Source organism: Solanum stenotomum, chromosome 10 (genome assembly GCF_019186545.1).
Source record: "Solanum stenotomum isolate F172 chromosome 10, ASM1918654v1, whole genome shotgun sequence".
In the NCBI taxonomy this organism is placed as follows: domain Eukaryota; kingdom Viridiplantae; phylum Streptophyta; class Magnoliopsida; order Solanales; family Solanaceae; genus Solanum; species Solanum stenotomum.
Window position 1 is genome coordinate 54,229,386 of NC_064291.1, and position 20,022 is coordinate 54,249,407.

General features: G+C 34.5%; 3 protein-coding genes across 5 annotated transcripts; 1 reads left to right on the top strand and 2 right to left on the bottom strand.

The window, feature by feature from the left end:
• Positions 1-811: 811 nt before the first annotated feature.
• LOC125842458 (ATP-dependent Clp protease ATP-binding subunit CLPT2, chloroplastic-like) lies at positions 812-4,184 on the bottom strand. Its single transcript, XM_049521753.1, has 5 exons — positions 3,846-4,184; positions 3,603-3,641; positions 3,348-3,457; positions 2,228-2,407; positions 812-1,049 (listed from the first exon to the last, which is right to left on the bottom strand). Exons 1-5 carry the CDS (start codon positions 4,076-4,078, stop codon positions 892-894), a joined length of 720 nt encoding a protein of 239 aa, XP_049377710.1. The 5' UTR covers positions 4,079-4,184; the 3' UTR covers positions 812-891.
• An 885-nt stretch (positions 4,185-5,069) lies between these two features.
• Positions 5,070-9,603, bottom strand: LOC125841809 (uncharacterized). Of its 2 annotated transcripts, none has more exons than XM_049520980.1 (4): positions 8,940-9,603; positions 7,984-8,220; positions 7,673-7,890; positions 5,070-5,707 (listed from the first exon to the last, which is right to left on the bottom strand). In XM_049520980.1, the coding sequence occupies exons 1-4, from the start codon at positions 9,237-9,239 to the stop codon at positions 5,527-5,529; spliced, it is 936 nt and encodes a 311-aa protein (XP_049376937.1). In that variant the 5' UTR covers positions 9,240-9,603; the 3' UTR covers positions 5,070-5,526. The 2 variants fall into 2 exon arrangements, 1 of the variants encoding a protein (XP_049376937.1); XR_007443826.1 differs by having other exon boundaries at positions 5,268-6,512; positions 6,549-7,890.
• A 4,366-nt stretch (positions 9,604-13,969) lies between these two features.
• Positions 13,970-19,517, top strand: LOC125842683 (uncharacterized). Of its 2 annotated transcripts, none has more exons than XM_049522010.1 (5): positions 13,970-14,347; positions 15,500-15,578; positions 18,046-18,114; positions 18,914-19,078; positions 19,165-19,517. In XM_049522010.1, the coding sequence occupies exons 1-4, from the start codon at positions 14,034-14,036 to the stop codon at positions 19,004-19,006; spliced, it is 555 nt and encodes a 184-aa protein (XP_049377967.1). In that variant the 5' UTR covers positions 13,970-14,033; the 3' UTR covers positions 19,007-19,078; positions 19,165-19,517. The 2 variants fall into 2 exon arrangements, with proteins under 2 accessions (XP_049377967.1, XP_049377968.1); XM_049522011.1 differs by having other exon boundaries at positions 13,974-14,347; positions 19,254-19,517.
• The last annotated feature ends 505 nt before the right edge of the window (positions 19,518-20,022 follow it).

Sequence of the window (20,022 nt, forward strand, 5' to 3'; positions counted from 1 at the left end):
TATACTCTTTTCCTCTAACGGAAGTGTAAAAAAATTAATTTTAATTTAATTTTTTAATTATTTTTAAAAAAAATATAATCCATATGGGATATATTTGATCCTCCTCACACGGTTTTTTTTAAAACTTTTTTGTTTCAACGACTAATTTAGATTTATTATTTTGATGGTCAAATTTATTTATGTTTCACTAATTTTCTTGTAAAATTTAATATAGATGCCTCAATTTTATTTTATTTTACAAATACAAAAACTAAATTATACTATGACCACAAAAAAAATTAGTTTTAAATTTTTTTCTTTATACAAAAGAATGAAAGAAAAAATAAAATAAGAATAAGAAACTCAAATAATGATAATCAAAAAAGTCAAAAAATAATTTATGTATGAAAAGGATTAAAATATACCTTAAACTTTTCTAGAAGGATTAGATATACCCTAGATGATTTTTAAAATTAAGTAAAAGTCAAAAATATCACTTCTGTTAGATGAAGGGTATATATGAGCTCCTTATGTAACAGTAGGATATATGTGACTTGTGAGCCATTTATATGGGTATATATGAGTAACTTTCATAACAAGGGATATATCAGCTCTAAATAACAAAGTCGAGAGACTAGTCCTACTAGTGGACTGACCCAACTCGATCTAGTCCGCGGGCATTTAGGATTGAAGGACTTGAATGTTAATAATAAAATATCATTCACCCCATTAAACAAACAGCAAAGAGGTTTTGATCATATGTGCAAAGACCTCTGAGAAGGATGAATCCTCCAAAAACGAAAGAAATCTAGTACGAAAAGAAAGAACAAAATCGCGATAACTGACTAATCTGATTGCAAATTTGGAACTTCAGTTTAGGTTTAAGGAATACATTAAAGCAAAATCATCCTCTTAATCATCAACAAATCCAGGATCTGAAATTACATTCTCCAATTCTTTAGCTTTTTCATCATTAAAGCCCAGTGCAGCCAATACCTTATAACCTGGTGATCCTTGTTGTGACCACACTCCAAGGAGCACATGAGTAGTTGTAATCTCCCCACTGTCACCTGCATTTCCAATAATACCGATAATCAAGAACATTTCCAGTCTCTTCTCCCCAAAACAAATAAACCAGTTGATCTTGAAGTGATGATGTTTTCTATCACATGGTTTCATTTGACCATATGAGTAGCATATTTAATCTCTTTGCTATTCCAGAGAGAGAAACGCTAGGTGTTTTGAGGATAAAAGGAACATTATTCAAGAGATCAAGATGAGAAGCATATAAGAAGTGCTTAATTAAAATAATTATTGGAAAGAGATTCAGATATTATAGAATCCAAAACATCCCCTCGTGAGCTAGCTTTTGGATTGAGTTAGGCTAAAGGGTCAGATCTTCACAAAACTAATCCGTTTTTATATGTGAGACCATCTGATTTATACAGGGTTCAAATAGTAATGACATATATATCAGCCAAAAAAAAATATATATATGAAGTAACATCGGAAAACTAAGTTGATAGATCTAAATTTTGAGTAGCTATATGAATTTGAATAATTGAAACTATGAAAGTTGCATGAGGAAATATCAATTGAATTGTTTGAGACTGTTGCTAGGACTCTCCAAACATATTGACAGGTGCGTGTCGGATCCTTCAAAAGTAGTGCATTTTTGAAGGATCTGACACGGGTGAGGCATCATTTTTGGAGAATCTAAGCAAACACATGTTTGAGATATCCCAAAACAGAAAGTGATAAAACTCTGATGGCAATTTTTCCTCTCATGAGCAAGCTTTTAAAACCATACTAGATTACTTTAACTTGATTGTAGTCTGAAAAAGTTTCTGTTTTGGATTTGGACCAAGTTAGCCACAACATAAGTAGGTAGGAACCATACAAGCCGAGGAAGTTGCCATCCGATTTAATTGGACTGATGCAATACATGACCATATATGACCACGGACCACGGCCATGTATGGACAAGTTTGAGGTATAGAATGTTTGGCTAAGTGACACAGTTATACTCCTAAAACCGGTACAACCAAGCAAGCACTTGAAATTCAAATTTGCTTCTGCAAGCACCTTCATGCTGGTAGATCTTGTGAAGTCAAAGATCATTCCTCCGCGTGATGCATTTAAATATTTTCCATGGTTCAAACAGGAATTTTAGAGATACTTGTGACGGCAGAGAGATGCATCAATCCAACAACATGTGTGTGTGTAAAATTGAGTGGGATATACATACCGGATTTGAGTTTTTCATCAAAGGCCCAATCAAGAGCCTTTTGCGCATCTTCAGTCAAAGGAGGTTCCTTGGGACTGCAATAGTAGAAGTCCCCTTTTCCAACTATTTTGATAGTTTCTTCACGAAATTTCAAGAGAGTAATACTGTTTGCCCTCAAATATTTTGAAGCAAAATTCGTCCCTGCGATGTCGGAATGAAATAAATGCTCTAATATGACTCACTTCAAGTAGCAGAACCAGTATTCATGCAAGCTATTTCACCAAAATGATTAAAGCAGCTTAAATCACGGGGGAAGTGTAAGTTAGAGATATAAACAGAATCTACATACAAGGTCTTTAGTATGCCAACATACTATTGAATGACCTGTTCTAAAAGTAAACTATCTTTTTTCTTCTTTTATCTCTCAAATAATACAGATATGCAGTCAAAATCTCTAACAGTTGTTTTGGTCTATATATCGAAATGATGTTCTTGGTGCAGAGAGTTCCTAATACACATAAGCTAAAGTCAACAAAATGACATTTCCCATCAACTTACAAGTGTTGTGTACCGACTTTTGTGTGCCACGTTGTTCCAAATATAAACTGAAGTGTAGAAAAATTCTTTCCAATGAAGTTGCAACTACTGTTTCATATACCGGTCAATTTACTTTAGGGTCCTCTAAAGAGCAACTAACATCAGAAGCCAGCCACAGCACATATAGTTCAACCCAAGAGCCTCTCACCCTAACCTAATTCTTTCACGTATTGAAAAACTATGTACATATAACAATGTTTTAGTAGCAATGTAAAATGGCTTTGGTAACTACATTATGTTGGGTAAGTTCAGTAAGTTTTCAGATTTGACAAGAGTAAAGATGTGTTCTATATATGCAAAACGTGAAACAACTCTTCTCATTAATATCTCTAGCAAAAACTCCATTGTTAAGCCACATTCTTACATTAAAGAATGCTCGCACCAAGAAATTATCATCTGTCTATTGTTTATTCAAATGCTAGTTTAAGTTATTAGCATCACGAGTAACAAAGCAGTAAGAGTTCCATCACGTTTGCAGGATCAAACATATATATCTACCAAAAACAACAAAAAATTTCTTAGCAAAGTGAAAGAAACAACAAACCTTCAATCAACATCCCCAGGATAAGAGCTTCTGTTCCAGTAGTAGCATATTTAAGTTTTCTTGCTTCCAGTTCAGCCATGGTAAATGATTTTACCGCCTTCGCCGACCATCTAAAATTTCACTCACCCAATCAAAGATACCTCAAAACACATTGAAATACCAACTAATGAACAACAACAAATATCCCAAAACTCTCCTCCTCCTTTTCTTGTGCAACAAAACAAATAAAACAAGAAATAAAAGAAAAACACTCACTTAGGAATTTTTTCTATAGGTACTGTAGGCTCCGGCTTCCTGCAATAACAAAATGAAACAAAGCTGTCATCTTTATAGCTTAGAAGCTAAAATTTCGATTAACCCAGAAATAATACAATCAATCAAGCCCAAAACAATTGGGATCAGCTATATGAGTTCTCTATATCCATTCGGGTCCATAAAAACACTTTTAAAATGGAAAAAAACTGCAAGGATAAATAAGGGACAAGTGTGAGAACTGACCCACGGGGAAGGACGAAGGAGACATTTGCTCTAATGGTGCACTGTTTTGAAAGAAATTGTTTAAAATTCTTGGACTGAAGAGAAAATTTGATTGGAGTACCAAGCCATTGACACTGCAGATTTTTCGGTTCCAATGGGTTTTTGGTCCAGAGAAACGAATCGGGTCCTCTGCAATTCAGCTGGTTGATGCTCTTAGAAGTTGCTGCAACTGTAGAGAGAGCTTGAACAGCCATTTTTTATATAAAACTCAGCTCCAATTTGAGAAAATGGGTTGAAAATTGGACCTTTCTGGTTGAGAAGATGATAAGAAACGACAGCGTTACGTTACCTTAGCCTTTTTTCATGTAATATGGGCTTAAGCAAGTTTGGCTTATATAATATTAGCTGGGCTTAAGCCAATCCAACTCATTATGTTTATAGGTCGGACTCGCTTAAGCCCATAAGAAACATGGAACTCTAGCTGCACCGTAATCTGAAATGTGACTTTCTGATTGTAATACAGGTACGGTGTGAAAGGGTGTTATAGTGAGTTAGAGGGTAAAACCTCACTATGTGAAAAAAAGAAAAGTATACATGTTGTAGCTCATTCATCAATAATTTTGCTTAAACCCATAGAAACATGGAATATTAAGTGCATCGTGATTTGAAATGCGACTTTCTACGAAATTCTAGGTGCACCATGATCTGAAATGTGACTTTCTGATTGTAATACAGATACATCGTGGTCCGCGGAGGACTGTAGGTGATATAGTGAGTGAGAGCGTAACCTCTCAATATGTAAAAAAAATATATACATGGTGTAGGTCCCTTCGCGAATAATTTCAACAGAGAGAGAACTCAGTTTGCCGCTTGAATAGGTCCATCAATCCCTTTATGAACTTAAACAAGTGTCCTAAAATCTAATTTTCTGATAACTTTAGTGTAATTTTCTTCTTTTAGTTGATGATGCATATTTTATATTCAACTTCAACCAATTCGAACTTATTCTATTAAAATCCAAACATATGCTCCTTCATAAATTTTACTATTTGTTTTCAACTCTTTCAAGTATCAGTGAGAGTATTAGATTTAGAATTAAAGTTAAAACAAGATGCAGTTGAATAAAAATATGCATTTTCACTAAACACTTAAAAGAGTTGAAAATGGTTTAACATAGAAAGCCACTAATTCTATAGTCTTAACAAACAGTACAACTATATGCTGCAAGTAAACAAGGTGGTAAGACCAAAACTTTCCTCATTATCTACAGAAAGTAACAATGTTTAATCAAAGCATATTTATATGTCTGTCACTCTCAAGCACTCATTCTTCAAATACTCGGACCTAATTCAGTTTTACCCATAATTGGGTTATTCAATTATGTACAATCATGGTCTCAACAATATGAGACAAAACCCTTGAATGAGTGCAGTGATTGCTCCCTCCGTGTATGTCAGGTATGTTAGTCTCCTGCTTTTGAACCATATCCTTGCAGTGGTGCGCGATCTGTGCAGTAAATAAAACCAAAGTGACAAATGATTGTCGATTGATCTCCGCTATAAGGTGATGTGCAGATAATATCCTATACAGCGATAAAGATTCTCGATGGATGCAAATGACCTTCTCGGTCATTAAAGAATCTCTGAGATCCCCTTTACTTCGTTTCTTTCACCTGTCCAGACACAAATAACAAAGCAGAAACTCACTGTAGCAACAGCTCCTCATCTCTCTGTAGTTCCTTGAGCCGCCTTTTTGCATATACAGTGATCAGCACCGTTGTAACAAACGTGAAACTAAATCCAAGAACATTAAGAATAATCTGTGGAGCTGATAAAAAACGTTGCTCTTGCGAGGCATTTGCAAGAGTCTTTATCAGGATGCCACTGCAGAGAAAGTTGGAAGTAAAGGTATTCAGCAGGTTGAAGTTTTCTTAATCAGTAAACAGGACACTATTTTAATAGAATAAAACCAGACGAGAGGAAGTTTTAATAATGAAAAGTAAACATCTGTCAGAATGTGGCAGGCAGCATACACCAAATGAAACCCTCCTAAAACTAGGAAAAAGCTTGCTTTGTGTTCAGTTTGCATTCTCCCCGGAGAATGAACCATGGAACCCTTCCGATCCAATGGCACTCCTGCCACAACGGTCCTCCAAAACAACAGTGCAAAAGGAACCAAAACCCAAATAATCACAGACAAGCAGAGTACTAAACATTGAAGGCAATAAAACTTGTGCAATTAGAAATATGAAAATAGAATCAACAACCATAAATAAGAAAAATCAGGAGAAGACACAAATCGATTGCTGTTCTTTTTCTTCCTAAAAGCACGTAATCGTGGACTACAATTACCTTGAAAGAAATTAACTAGTAAAAACAGAAATTCCTAGTTATTTAATAGAATAGGTAAGCCAAATGATTCCGAGTCACAAGTTACTTCTTTGCCTTCCCACTTTAAGTATGTAACTAGTGCAAATATAATAGTTGAAATGAAGAAGCATTATTGTTAATGCGAGTCCTCGACTCCTTTCATATAACTATTGGTGAAGAGTTTTATGGGTTTTGAAATCACTATCAAGTGTTTAAATTAGACGTATAAACTTTAGCTTCGGCCATGAAGCACAAATCTTATTACTATACTATATTTTACTATCAAGTGAATTCCACAATAACTTTTCTTGAGATATAACTTAATGATTTATGCTTGTCTCCAGGTGCTATAAACCTATTTTGTTCATGTTTGATACATAAAAGTTTAAATATTGTCCACAATTAATTAATTCTGTGTCAGAGAAATACAACAGCAAGAGCATGACAGTTACTTAGCTGAAAGAATGAAATCTTAGTGTAGCATTGCACAATACTGAGTCCCCCCAAAACAGAGATAATATAATAGGACAAGGAAGCAAGAAAAAATAGCTTTTTCTGCATTTGAGAATAAGGTTTCTCAAATATCCTGCAATGACCTTCACTTATAGAGAGCATATTTAACTAAGTTCGAAAAAAAATGTCAGGTTGTGCATCTAAGTTCAAAATTATAGGCAACCAGAAGCATGGCAAGGGGAAGAGAGGAAAGGAGAGCTAAAGAACTTTTCCACCAGCATTGAACAAAGTTATGCTGACACATCAACCAAATTGCTTTTGTACTTCAAAACACCTCAAACATTAACCAGGATCATAACATAACTTGGAGAAGAACAATTAACCTTTATACCGACATACATATTATCCCTTTCCGAATCGGCTAGTTGTGAGAAGATGATATTAACGGCTGAGAATTTGAAAAAGAGGAAGATTACACTTCAGTTGGTGCATCAGGTTTAAAAGCTCAGGAGAAGATATGAACCACCTACTTCTAGATTGCTGGATAGTGTCTCGCTTCTGATGGAAACACTGTTAGGGTTTGGTCGAGTCATAATGCCAGGCACGGTTAAAGAAGCCATGTTCAGATGGCTAATTAAAAGATGGAAGAGATCTGTAGGACGTGGGATGTTGCTCTCATGGCACTTAAGTGGACCATGGGGAGAAATATGATAGCTTTTGATGGAATAGAGAAGATTTTTACTCACTGAGAAGTAGATTATTATCCCTTATCTTTTTTAGTGCACCCACAACAACAACATACACAATGCAAGTGCGGTTGGAGGAGGGTAGAGTGTAATCCCACAAAGGTTGCATTATAATCTTTAGAAACCAGAGGTTTGAGGAGAGGGAGGGATGCAGACATAGAGGAATGGAGAGCAGGAACTGCCCACCCCTAATAGGTAATTCATCAACAGATATTGCTGTCACAAGAAATACACCCAGCAAGTCAATTTTCATACACAAGAAACGAAAGAGAATTCTTACGTGTAAATTGTAACAAATATTTCTGGAACCATGCCAATGAGTGTCCCCAGCAAATAAGGACCGTACTTGACACCGGTTGCCATTGCACAGTAATTAAAGACTATGTACGGGAAAGGGGAAATCCTGATTAATGTGACAGCTCGGGCCTGATTAAACCAATTCCCTTCACCAGCTAGTCTTATAACAGAAGCATTCTTCGGATTTCTTTCTATCAAGCTCTACAGGAGAAAACAGAAAGAGTGTTTATTTATTTAAGTCAATAATCAAAATGAACAGTGCAATCAGATGGTGAAAAGTAATTAAGTACATACTTGGATTTTGTGATGGAAAAGATGACCTATGAAATAAGGAAGAGATACACCAATAGGAACTGCTGCAATGATTAGTAGAAAACCAAAACCATATCCGAACGTCATCCCAGCTACCCACATGGAGGGAGTGGACGGTAAAAGCAGGGTGGGGAATAGTGCCACAGAAGCATAAACTAGAACTGCTAGTACTGGAGTACTGAATGTCCTGGTTTCCCAATTCAGTATTGGAATAATCTCCTGAAATATGAAAAACAACAGTCAGAGATTGATATGATTCAGAATCATAAAACCATTGTGATCTGCATTACAACATGTGTGGAAAAATTAGAATCACCAGATAGAAATACCAAAATAGTATGATGAATGGTGTTAGCAGTCAATCCATTAATAAACTACCCTTAGTACTCCATAAGCATCCCATCTTATTCAGGTCAATTTCATTCCAACGCTAAATGAATGGTTAACTCTGTGACTCCTAAAATTATTAAGTTAGCAGCATTGAGCTCAGCTGCAGCTTCACAACAACTCTTCCACCTAAGGTACTAAGTTTAGTAAGTACTCAAAATCCAAGTCACTTCACAAAATCAGCATATACTAATGGGATCGGTTTAAGTAGCTCAGACTTCCTCCATAAGCCAAAATCAGGAGCCTTTAACAGAATAAAGACTAGTTGTTGATGAAAGACTATCACACATTACAATCTCCAGTTTTGCTGAAGCATCAATAAACTCACACTCAAATTTATCAATCTCCTATCTGTTAAAAGCATGAATGAATGCACTTATAGAGCAAGCAAAAAAGCTAAAATGAAGTGCTCTCTCAAATATTCACTAGCAGCTATAAAGAATTCCACTTCCTCACATGCAACAAATACATTATATAATTTAATTGGACATACATTCCCAAAAAAAGATCATCTTTTTACAAGAAAAAACAAAAATCTTGCTCAAACAGACCTTATCCATGAAGAAGGGTCCAACCCATTTGAGAAACACAGCAGCCAATACTCCCACAAAAATAAGAACAAGTACCAGCTTAGCCCACCACCAAAGAGACCAACATCTGCTATTCCTTTCATAGCTAAGCTCAGAAGACGAAGCACTCATACAACCCGCAACAAAACGATTATCCTCCCCCAAATCATCACCACCTAATTTCACATAATCACCCTTCAGATCTTCCTTCGCCAACCCCAACAACGGCGCTGGCATCACCACCACTAACCCTTCCTCCTCATCGTTCCCAGCAAAAGTCATCACCACACAAAATCAGCAATCCAATTCCAAATTATAAAAATCCAAAAAAACCCAGATGGGTTTTCCCTAATTAATCAAGAATTTGTTTACAATTCCAATCAAAATCCAAAACCCAGATGGGTTTTACCCTAAATAACCGTTAAACGTATAGAATAGCTCAACCCCTTTTGGAAAAAAGTAATTTAAGCCCTAATAAAGATGGTAAGAAGCCAAAAAAGTGAGGGAATTGAGAAGAATTTTGAACATTTCTGTCTACATACACATTACATACAAAGATTAAACAGATAAATTGGATGCTGTGTGATGAGTGAATGATGATGAAGAAGAGAAAATGGTCGATGAGAAGAGAAGCAATCAATAATGTACTAGTAACGAATACACAAAAAAAATAAAAAGGGTTTAATATATTATTTTAATCAACCGATTTTTTATTTATTTATTAATTTACAACAACCGATATTTTTGTTTAATTCTGTTTAAAAAAATAACTATTATTACTACTCCATTGTCAGCTTTTGCCCGTTCTTTCAAGGAAATGACAATATTGCCCTTAACCAAAACTTTTATATTTTGACAATCTCGAGTTCAGTGCTCATATGATATATTGTAATGAAGTTCAGTTCATGAGATCGTAATGTAGCGGATTGGAGCAGTCGTGTTTCTTATTAAATCTTGTTGGTGCCACCTAAATGGTAGGTACTAGGTAGACATTAGATGTGTGATGTTTATATTTATCGTTTGTACATTTGTCTCTACTAGAAGAATGAGTATTTTGTTTCTCTTATCGATCAAGACATGACGTTATATGGGAATTTACTCACGTAATAAACTCCTCATGTTATTTGTCTGATACCAATATCTATTTACTACTTTGAGGCATTTCACATGAACTCATCAAGGGGCAAGATCGTCATTTGCTTTACTTCTTTTTGACTTCCATTATTTTTTTCACTTAAAAAAATAGCATTTGATGGTGGACCCTACCAACTTGCTATTAATATTAGTAATATATTCGTATAATCCTAAAAATGCTACTTATCACTTGCTTTAAGGTTTAAGCTACACTTATGACTTAACGACGTCGTATAAGAGAATGATACTGACACGTGTGACCTAACGTAATGCCGCGTAGCCGGTGGTATAGGACACGTGGCATAATGTCGATCGTTTATGCGTGACAGCAAAGATACAAGTGTGCTTAACGGGAAGTTTGGGTTTGGGCTTTATTGTAATGGGCCCCACACATGGGCCCATCGGGCTTTAAGAAAGGTGAAGTGACTTCTGTTTTTTTTATTATTATTTTCTTTTTGTCGTGGCGTCACCGCTACGACTGGAATTTCGTGTAGAGTTTTAAATACTTTTTATGTTTTTTTTATTTGGTATTCATTATTCATATCGCAAACCGACTTATTTGGATTCATATACATACCCATCCGTAAGAAGTATTTTGTATTAAGAATTTTTTCTTGCTAAACCCTCAAAATTGAATCCTCTAGTTTTAAAAAAAATTAATTATATTCAGTGTATCGTATTTTTTTTATGATCATACTATCTCCGTTCACTTTTAATAGTTATAATTTTCTTTTTTTGAATTAAACTATAAAAATTGATTGATATTTTACGATGTAATTTTTTCATCATACTAATATGAAAAAAAAAAATTATAGTACTTTTCGTATAGTTTTTAAATATCTAAACTTTTGTGTTTAAAATATCGAATTAATGTAATCTAATTTAACTTGAAAATTAGTCAAATTGACTTTCGAATAGCACAACATGACAAATAAAAGTGGACTAATAGAATGTTTACTACTCCCTTTGTCTCAATTTATGTTACACTTTTTGAATTTCGAGATTCAAACAAGTCTATCTTTGATCATAATTTTTTTATATATCTTTTAAATAGGAAAAAAGGACAAATATACCCCCGAACTTTCATCAATGGTATCCAAATACCTCTCGTTATACTTTTAGAATGTTAGTGCCCCTACCGTCTAATTTTTAGAACATGTATACCCTTTGGACTAACGGAGGGACACGTGTCAAAATCTTAACAACCTATTAAAAAATTATTTATTATTTATTTTCAATTAAATCATCCTACCCGGATATTTAAAAACTCACCCAAATAAATCCCAAATAATTTAAGACCCAACTAATGGTGAAACAAGGAAGCGATAGATGGAAAGCGCACAGATCAGTGTGTAGTAATTGATTTTGATGAAACAATGCAAGTGTTCATGTTCTCATGAGCAGGAGATAACATGAGCAGTTTATGTGAACTGTTATATAGGGAGGTAGCAATTTGGAGACCCAAGCTAAAGGTGAGGGGTCTTCAATCAAATAGGAAAATAATATTGGTAGTGGTTGCAAAGGGAGGAGGCACAGTGTTGTGGGGAAAAACGGTTTTTGGACTGAATAACTTTTCCTCGGGTTTGATTTGTCGGAGTTCGCTGGATCGATTCGTCGAAATTGTTAGAGCAACAGTAAGGGAGAGATGGGTGAGTGGCGGTCAGGTTTCATGGTTGATGAAGGGTCGCTGCCTCATTGATTTTGCTGGAGCGTCGCTAGAGCAAGGGAGGTTGAGTTCGATAGCAATTAAAGGTGATTTTGTACATGGAGCTTCGCCAAAGAAGATTGAGTTGTGGTAGTGGTGTTCGGTAATTGGTTCTTGGGGTGTATGGTTGCTAGAGCTAGAGAATAATGGAAAAATGAGATTTTTTTGGGTGAATTTTTAATTATTCGGGTCAGATTATTTAATTGGAAATAAAAATTAAATAAATTTTTGATAGGTTGTTAAGATCGTGACATGTGTCCCTCCGTTAGTCTAAAGGGTATACATGCTCTAAAAATTAGACGGTAGGGGCATTATCGTTCAAAAAGTATAACAAGGGGTATTTAGATGTCATTTATGAAAGTTCAGAGGTATATTTGTTCTTTTTCCCTTTTAAACATTTTGATTTGTCAATTATTGTGATTTGTAGTACTTTTTATATAGTTTATAAATATATAAATTTTATTTTAAAAAATTAAAAATCTCATTCGTAAAATCTCGGTCAAAACTCAATATAGGAGTTGTAATTTTAATTGGATAAGTGTGAAGTTTATTGGAAATTGTGCCCAATACTCATATAAGATCAAATGAGAAGTTGACACGTATGGAAAAGCTGAATTTGGTGGGCCAGAGTGACAGAAAAGCATACGGCAGGAATAATTAGGTAATTTGATAAGATTATACTAATATACATTAATTAATTAATTATAATAAAGTACTGTTATATTACTTTGAAAATAGGGGAAGGGGTAATCTAGACATTCTAGTAAAAGCTTTTTTCGATTAAGTAAACAATTTTTTGATAACTTTAGACTAAATTAACCCTTTTAATTTAGTCGATCTTACAAGATCGATTAAACATGCTGATTGGGAAAGTTAATTGGTCTGACTACTACTTTGAGATAAGTTATTCCTTCCTATAGTTAATAACACAACATATTTTAATTTTTGTTTTACTTTTTTCATTTATTATTATAAAATGACATGATATTTAGTAAAAAAATTGAAATCTTAACTAGTTGATTAAGATAAAAAAAAAACTTATATATATATAATTCAAAGCTAGGAGTATAAGATTTAAGAATCTTTTTTATATTTTTAAGGCTATGAAAGATAGGGAGTGCAATTAAAAATGAGTGAATTATTATTCTTATTTTTCAATTTAATGATACTTGACATAAAAAAGGTGGATGAATTATTGGCGATAATTATGGAAAGGAATATATTTGGAAGGGAATAATCTGGCAATAACAAACACACTTTAAATTATTATGGTGTAAAAAAACACAAAGAGAATAAATGGCAACAAAATTAGTTGTCTATTTATATTTCCTTTTCTCTCTCTTAATTGGCAAACCAACCCAAGGAAAACATGAGGGGACTATTGATATTGAAAGCCTTGGATTAAATGGATTTTTATATCGTTTGATTCATAAGATAAAAGGTGAAATATCAGTCATAAAATTTAAGATTGAATTTTTATTTAATTAAAGGTATAAATTTATTTACTTAATTCTAAATATCTCATTTTATTTCATTAAATTATGTATTGTTTTACTTCACCTCTTAGAAAGGATAAATTAATTTAAAAATTATAATCTTAATGATAATTTTAAAATATCTGAATTCACCATCCCAATTCGAACTCTAATGTGAAAATTATTTTTTTTTAAAACTTAAATCTAAGAAATTAAAGTTTGTTAAATATCTACTAGTTGAGTATTTGAAATATCACAAATATAAGAGATTATTTTTATTTTTTTCTCCTTCGATAAAGATTGATGATATTTCTGAATTTGTTGGAATCTTGAATACTGAAAAAATGAGTGGCAAATCAGCTTAAGTTGATTGTACTTATAAGTTGTTCAATTCATGTCAATTTCATACGTGAATGCCTTAATTTCACTAAATAATGTTTACAAAATTAAAAATTACTATAATAGATATTCATGTTTTCTAATAATTCCCAAATACTTAAATATTTGACCTTTTTTCAATCGTTACAATTTTGGATTCACTCACATAGGACTTATTTAAGAATTGGGAGAATCATCCAAAAAAAAAATCTATTACTCGAAACTATTAAGAGAGAAACAATTTAATTCGCATCATCACGATGGTAAATATTTGAATTCAAATAATAATAATATCAAATAAATTTACAATTAACAATTTCTTTGATTTATGACTTATCTATACCATCTTCGGTTCTTCTCCACTTGCAACTCCAACAACCAGCTATGGCAGTTTCTACACTAATTTCTATCCCAAAATTGCCCCTTTTACCCCAAACAAACAGAACCCAATTTCTCCATTTTGCAAAGCAAAGTTGTCAATTTTCATCACCCATTGAATGCAGCTCATCTCAGAGCTTGAAAAATGCAGCTACAATTTTGGGGGTCACTGGAATTGCTTTGGCCACATTCATGGTGGGACCTGCTACAGCATCTGCTTCTGAAATAGCTATAATGGGTTCTTCTTTACAGTTTAATGAACCCTCTAATGCTCTCTCCTTACCCACTTGGGCTATTCATGTTTCCAGTGTTGTTGAATGGTATTTACTCTGCAATACACCATTGTTTCTAAGTTCTAGTTTGTTTGTTTTTCAATTTATTTAGCATGAGTAGCAGAAAGAATGCAACTTTAGGTTTTTTTTTGGTATGGGGATGGATAGACAAAGTTATTCCATGGATTGGGTATATATGTGATAACTTATCCCGTCATTGTAGTGTGAATGTTGGAATAAATAAGTTCGGGACTAAATACCCCTAACCAAATGCTGATTATCCCTTATCCCTTGTACCAAATGACCCTTAGGTGTGTTTGATATCTGACAGTTTTCTTGCTTATTTTCTGGTGTTTGGACTTTGGTATGTAAGCAGAAAAATATTACATTTTTAAAAAGTTTCATATACTCCCTCCGTCCCTATTTACTTGTCCATATTTCCTTTTTTAGTTGTCCCTATTTAGTTGTCCATTTTGACAAATCAAGAAAGGACAACAAATTTTTTCCTATTATACCCTTATTTACACTTCTTGAAAATTGTAAAAGTGTATGTTGTTTCCCTCCAATTTATTTCACTTTAATTCAAATAAGTGGTTGTAATTTTGAAGTGAAAAGTTGTCATAAGGGTAAAATTGTAACTTCACTGTGCTAATCATTGTTGTCTTAATCTGTGTGCCATTTCTAAAGTGGACAACTAAAAAGGGACGGAGGGAGTATAATCTAAGGCAAACAGCCAAACACTATAGGGGTGGGGGTGGGGAGGTGGAGGCGAGGGTGAAGTGTGTTGGAGGGCATGGGTGGAGCTAGGTATACCAAAGGGTGGTCACATTGCCGGAAAATTAGTCAAATATTATCTTTTATACATGTACATATTCAATTTGGAACATTCTTAACAAAAGTCCTAACTTTGCCATTGTTGGAGAGTGGGGAGGAGACCATCTGTGTCGAATGCTACTCATAGAACTTGTTTTTCCTACTTCTAGTTCTACCGAAGTTCAAGAACGTATTTTCCTAGAGAAACATTTTCCAAAAATTTTGACCAACTAAACATGTAAAAATTGGAAAACATGTTCTCCTCTGAACCAGACGCACCTGTACAAGTTAGAACTGACAGAAAAGAAAAATAGTGCAAAATAAATTAGGACAAGGGAGTATGTTTTTTGTGCTTAATGAAATGACTTCTAATACTTTGTTTAATAGGGTTACTGCAATGGCTCTGGTTTGGCAATATGGGGAGAAGTCTGGAAATGATTCTTGGAAGGGACTCTCTTGGGGCATGGTGAGTAATGTAGTGCATGTTGATTCAATAACATGCATTTAGTCGTAACTCGTAACTTCGGTTAAGTTTTGTGCTTTTTACTCTAAAATGTTCCGTATGTACCATTAATTGGCCAATGAGGGCACCACAAAAGGTTAGGCCAAGGTGTTGTAACAAAAAGAATCACAGGTTCAATTCTCACCAGCAAAGTTCCTGGCTTTTCTCCAATTTATGTTACTTCTCCCCATAAATGTGCTAGTAGTATGAAATTTGGTTGCTAAGACTATTTGTGGGTTATTGTTAAAATTGTCAATGGCATGCATGTATTCATGGATATTCATGTGTTTGTCTCAGTATATACACTTACACATAACTATAATTTATAAAGCCATAGTACAGATATGTAGGTTAAGAGAGGTGGCTCTTTGACGGTATAGGGAATAATTTGGGGTTATCGAGTTGAAGAAAGAGTCGGAGGAAGGGGTGACATTTGAGATGCTCACATTTTTTGCTCCATACTTACTGAAACTTCATGTATGTTTGTCAAAACACAAATACTATTACTATTTCCCTATAGATTTAAACATAATTGAAGGGACTAGGTGAGTCAGATGAAGGGGTGGCATTTGAGATGCTCACAATTTTTGCTCCATACTTACTGAAACTTCATGGATGTTTGTCAAAACACAAATACTATTACTATTTCCCTATAGATTTAAACATAATTGAAGGGGCTAGGCGAGTCAGAGGAAGGGGTGGCATTTGAGATGCTCACATTTTTTTCTCCATGCTTACTGAAACTTCATGTATGTTTGTCAAAACACAAATACTATTACTATTTCCCTATAGATTTAAACATTATTGAAGGGACTAGTCGAGGCCATTGTGTGCTATTTGAGCAGCTAGTTAAGTCTCTGGATATAAAAGCTCTTCTGTAGTGAAATTGTTGCTACAAGAAAGTTTTAGTGTCACATATTTTCTATATTTTGATGATTAGTATATTTGTCTTTTGATGAGTAGTATGTTTTGAACCGACAAATTAGGTTATACTAAGTGTTTGTATCTTAACAATATGGTTAACTCTCAAACTAGATCGAGCCGCCAGATTTCCATCCTAAGTTAAAGGTTGAATGTGCTCAATCATATTCTAGCGAAAACAGGAAATTAACCTTCTCTTTCAACTTCAGGCTGAATATGCTTGGTCATACTCTAGTGAAAGAAGGAAATTAACCCTCTCTTTCCACTTCTTAACTTCTATTCTTTTTGTGAAGAACTACTTTCTTGAACTTGCTTAGCCATGTTGTTTAACGTGACATTTGTGGAGTAGGAACACTTTCTGATGAACCAGATAACTGGACAGTCAGTGACCTGGGAGAGTGGGAGTTGGCCTCTTTTGTCCTTTCTTTTTGTGAAATTTTGGAACATTCATCTAAATCGCTGTTGAAATCAACTGTGGTAATAGGTGATGAACATATACAGAGTCCATTGGAAATTAAAAATATTCCAAGCAGGGGACATGGTTAAGTGGTTATCGAACCTGAAACTGTGTCTTGATGCATGTCAGTTCCTTTTGAAAAAATTAGAGCTTTCTTTAAAGTAACTAGGTAACCGATGCATTGTAGACCAGTCTTTAAAAAAAATGAAGTCCTTACAGTTATTTAATGAGATGCAAGTAAGGTAGCCTCACAATCAATCATGTTATATGTCATGGAAAATTGTCAATTAGGTGAAATTCTTGAAACTAACATAGTGACGGAGCTATGAACCCAGTTACTATCAACTTGAGGTCTATAAAGGAACTGAATTCAAATTTTAGATCCACCTTGTGATTACTTACTTTCCCATGTATCTAATAAAAATTTGAATAAAATAAGAGAAATATAACTATAGAGAAGTTTGATGCACTAAGGGATGGATGGCTCATTTTAAATTCCTAAAGTATGTCTGATGGGAAATGATAATTACTTGTGATCCTCCTGGTGCTTCCAACAGCTCCAAGTTTGTACTCTAAAACTTTAAAGGAATTAACAGTCATAACTGACTTTTTTTATCAGGTAAAGTAGAAGTTTCATTAAGTTCGCATCCAGTGGATGCTGGAATTACATCAGTGAGCAAAAAGAAGTTTGGCTCCTTTACGGTGAATTTCCTTAATCGTCATAATTGACATGTAACTTCTGTTGTTTAAGCTAATGGGGAAGTGCTCTGGAAACAATACATCCCATATCCCCTTCTCTAATAGTTTAAGAGTTTAAGCTTTTAGATGAGGTGGTCACACGATATAACACTCTTATCCCATTTCCTCTTTTGGGAGAAATGAAATGATATCTAGGCTCTGGAGGTTTCGGAGTCTTGGTTAAAAGGTTACCACATGCTATTGGTATTGGTTTCTCTTCTTTTTCCCAGTGTTTTCCCTGATCATATATTACCTTCCTTTTTGCACCATCTTATTGGTTTTTTAGCAGCTTATGTGTACCACTTTTTGATCTAGGTGCCCTTGCTAGGTGGAGCATTTTGTGCCTGCACATGGCATTTCTTTTACAACTCCGAGTCCCTTGAGGTAAGTAGATCAATTCTTATAGTATTTCCTTTAAGGTAAGAATTTCTACCATATGCCATGAATATTATGAGGTTAAAAATAAAAGCAAAAATAATATATTATCAACTACTAATACTTTCCAGAAATTCAATGATAACCTCTCATAACTACTACATCCCCCAGGACTTAGTTCAAGTGACAAAGGTTGAGGGACTTGTGACTTAGGTCACAGGACTAAGCCTCATATTTAAGTGGAGAAGGATAGAGGGGCAAACCGATTATCCTTGAGCTTGCAAGGATGCGGTTGGTCCTAAGATTTGGCCCCAGACGGATTTCTCCATTATAAAAACTACTTTCCAGCTCTTTGTTTCTATTTGTTTGCTTTAGCCTTAACTCATCCTGTCCTCGTATAGGGACATCTTTTAAGTGAACCTGAATTTAGACTATTGGTTACACACACCTTTGACAATTGATGTAATACGAAAGGTGATAAACTTGAAAACTAACCACCAACTAATCTGAAAGTAACTGTTTGGGGAAAAAAACAAATGGAAGCAACGGCTTAATGCTTCCAAGATTTTGTTGATTTGGCCTCCCACTTTCACTCATTTGATGGAATAGGAGAATATAATTCTTCTTTTCATAATTTAACCCGATTTCGGTATATTTACAAGAGCTGATTGTTCAAACCATAAGGCAATACACATGCAGCTTGTCCTTGTTTATATTCATTTTTTCCCATTTGAAAGATTTCCCAGTATTCTTACACAATTCTTGTTTTATGATTTTGATTGACATGCATTTGATGCATGAGTTTCAGGTATTAGTGGCTCTACAAGCAGCTTTGACATTTCTTGGTAATGCAACAATGTGCGTCGCTGCATTCCGTATATACAGATCACAGGAGCAATAAAGGAATTATTGATCTTTGAGTTTGGTTTACCTCCTCAAATTTCATCACTCGTCCAGTTTCCTTATCTACATGGTACTTCATTTGATTTCTTGCTGTCTTTCCTGATGTTTGCATTAAACAGAAACTTTGTTCATTGAAAATGCTAATTGATTTTGCAGAAGACGAAACATTATATGACGAACACTGTAACACATCGTACATAGTTGATACAAAGAATGTAGAATAAGACTGGTCTATTCCATGGTAGGAAGTAAAAAGCTTTTAGCAAGAAAGCCAGTGTGGATCGAGCTGTCCCCGGAAGACAATTATTCTGCCTTTTTGGTGCCTGGTGAGTTTGTCAAGAAACTTTCTTGACTTTAGCCTTTCTAGTTGCATTGCTGTACATACTTTAAACAACTCCTTTTAGACATCTTAAGGTGGCAATTATTGACTTTCTAGGAACTGTTGTTGTCAAATATCATATCTGGAATCTTCAACACTCTTCTTCTTTATGTACTGTATTATTTTCTCATATTACCTGCTTGACTAGTTTCTTAACCATTGCTCTGTTGCTGATATATGGCAAACTGCAACCTCTCTGCAGTTTGGTTGTATGAATACAACAGCATAGTGATTTGTCATTTGTCTCTGTTATTGGCCTCGATCCTCGAGTGTATGGCATTGCAAGACTATCAATCAACTATACCTCACTCTCAAATTAATACGGTTTGGCTGTATGAATCCTCTGTATCTATCCCATTTTACATGTATATGGCACTTCACACGTAGAAGTGACAATTCATATAGCCGACTTCCATCAGTTTGGGACTGAGGCGTAGTTGTTGTTGCCCACTAATTTACAATTTCACAATATATGTGTCCCTATGTTGTGGAGGCAACTGGTCTTAAACCTTGCATTCTTTTAGAGTAGAGGTGAATATTAAAATGGTTGGGATTTTTATATAGAAAGCAAGATAGAATCCTAAGCACAAGTTTAGGTCAATGCATAGGGATGTGTCTGTACCTTTAATAATACC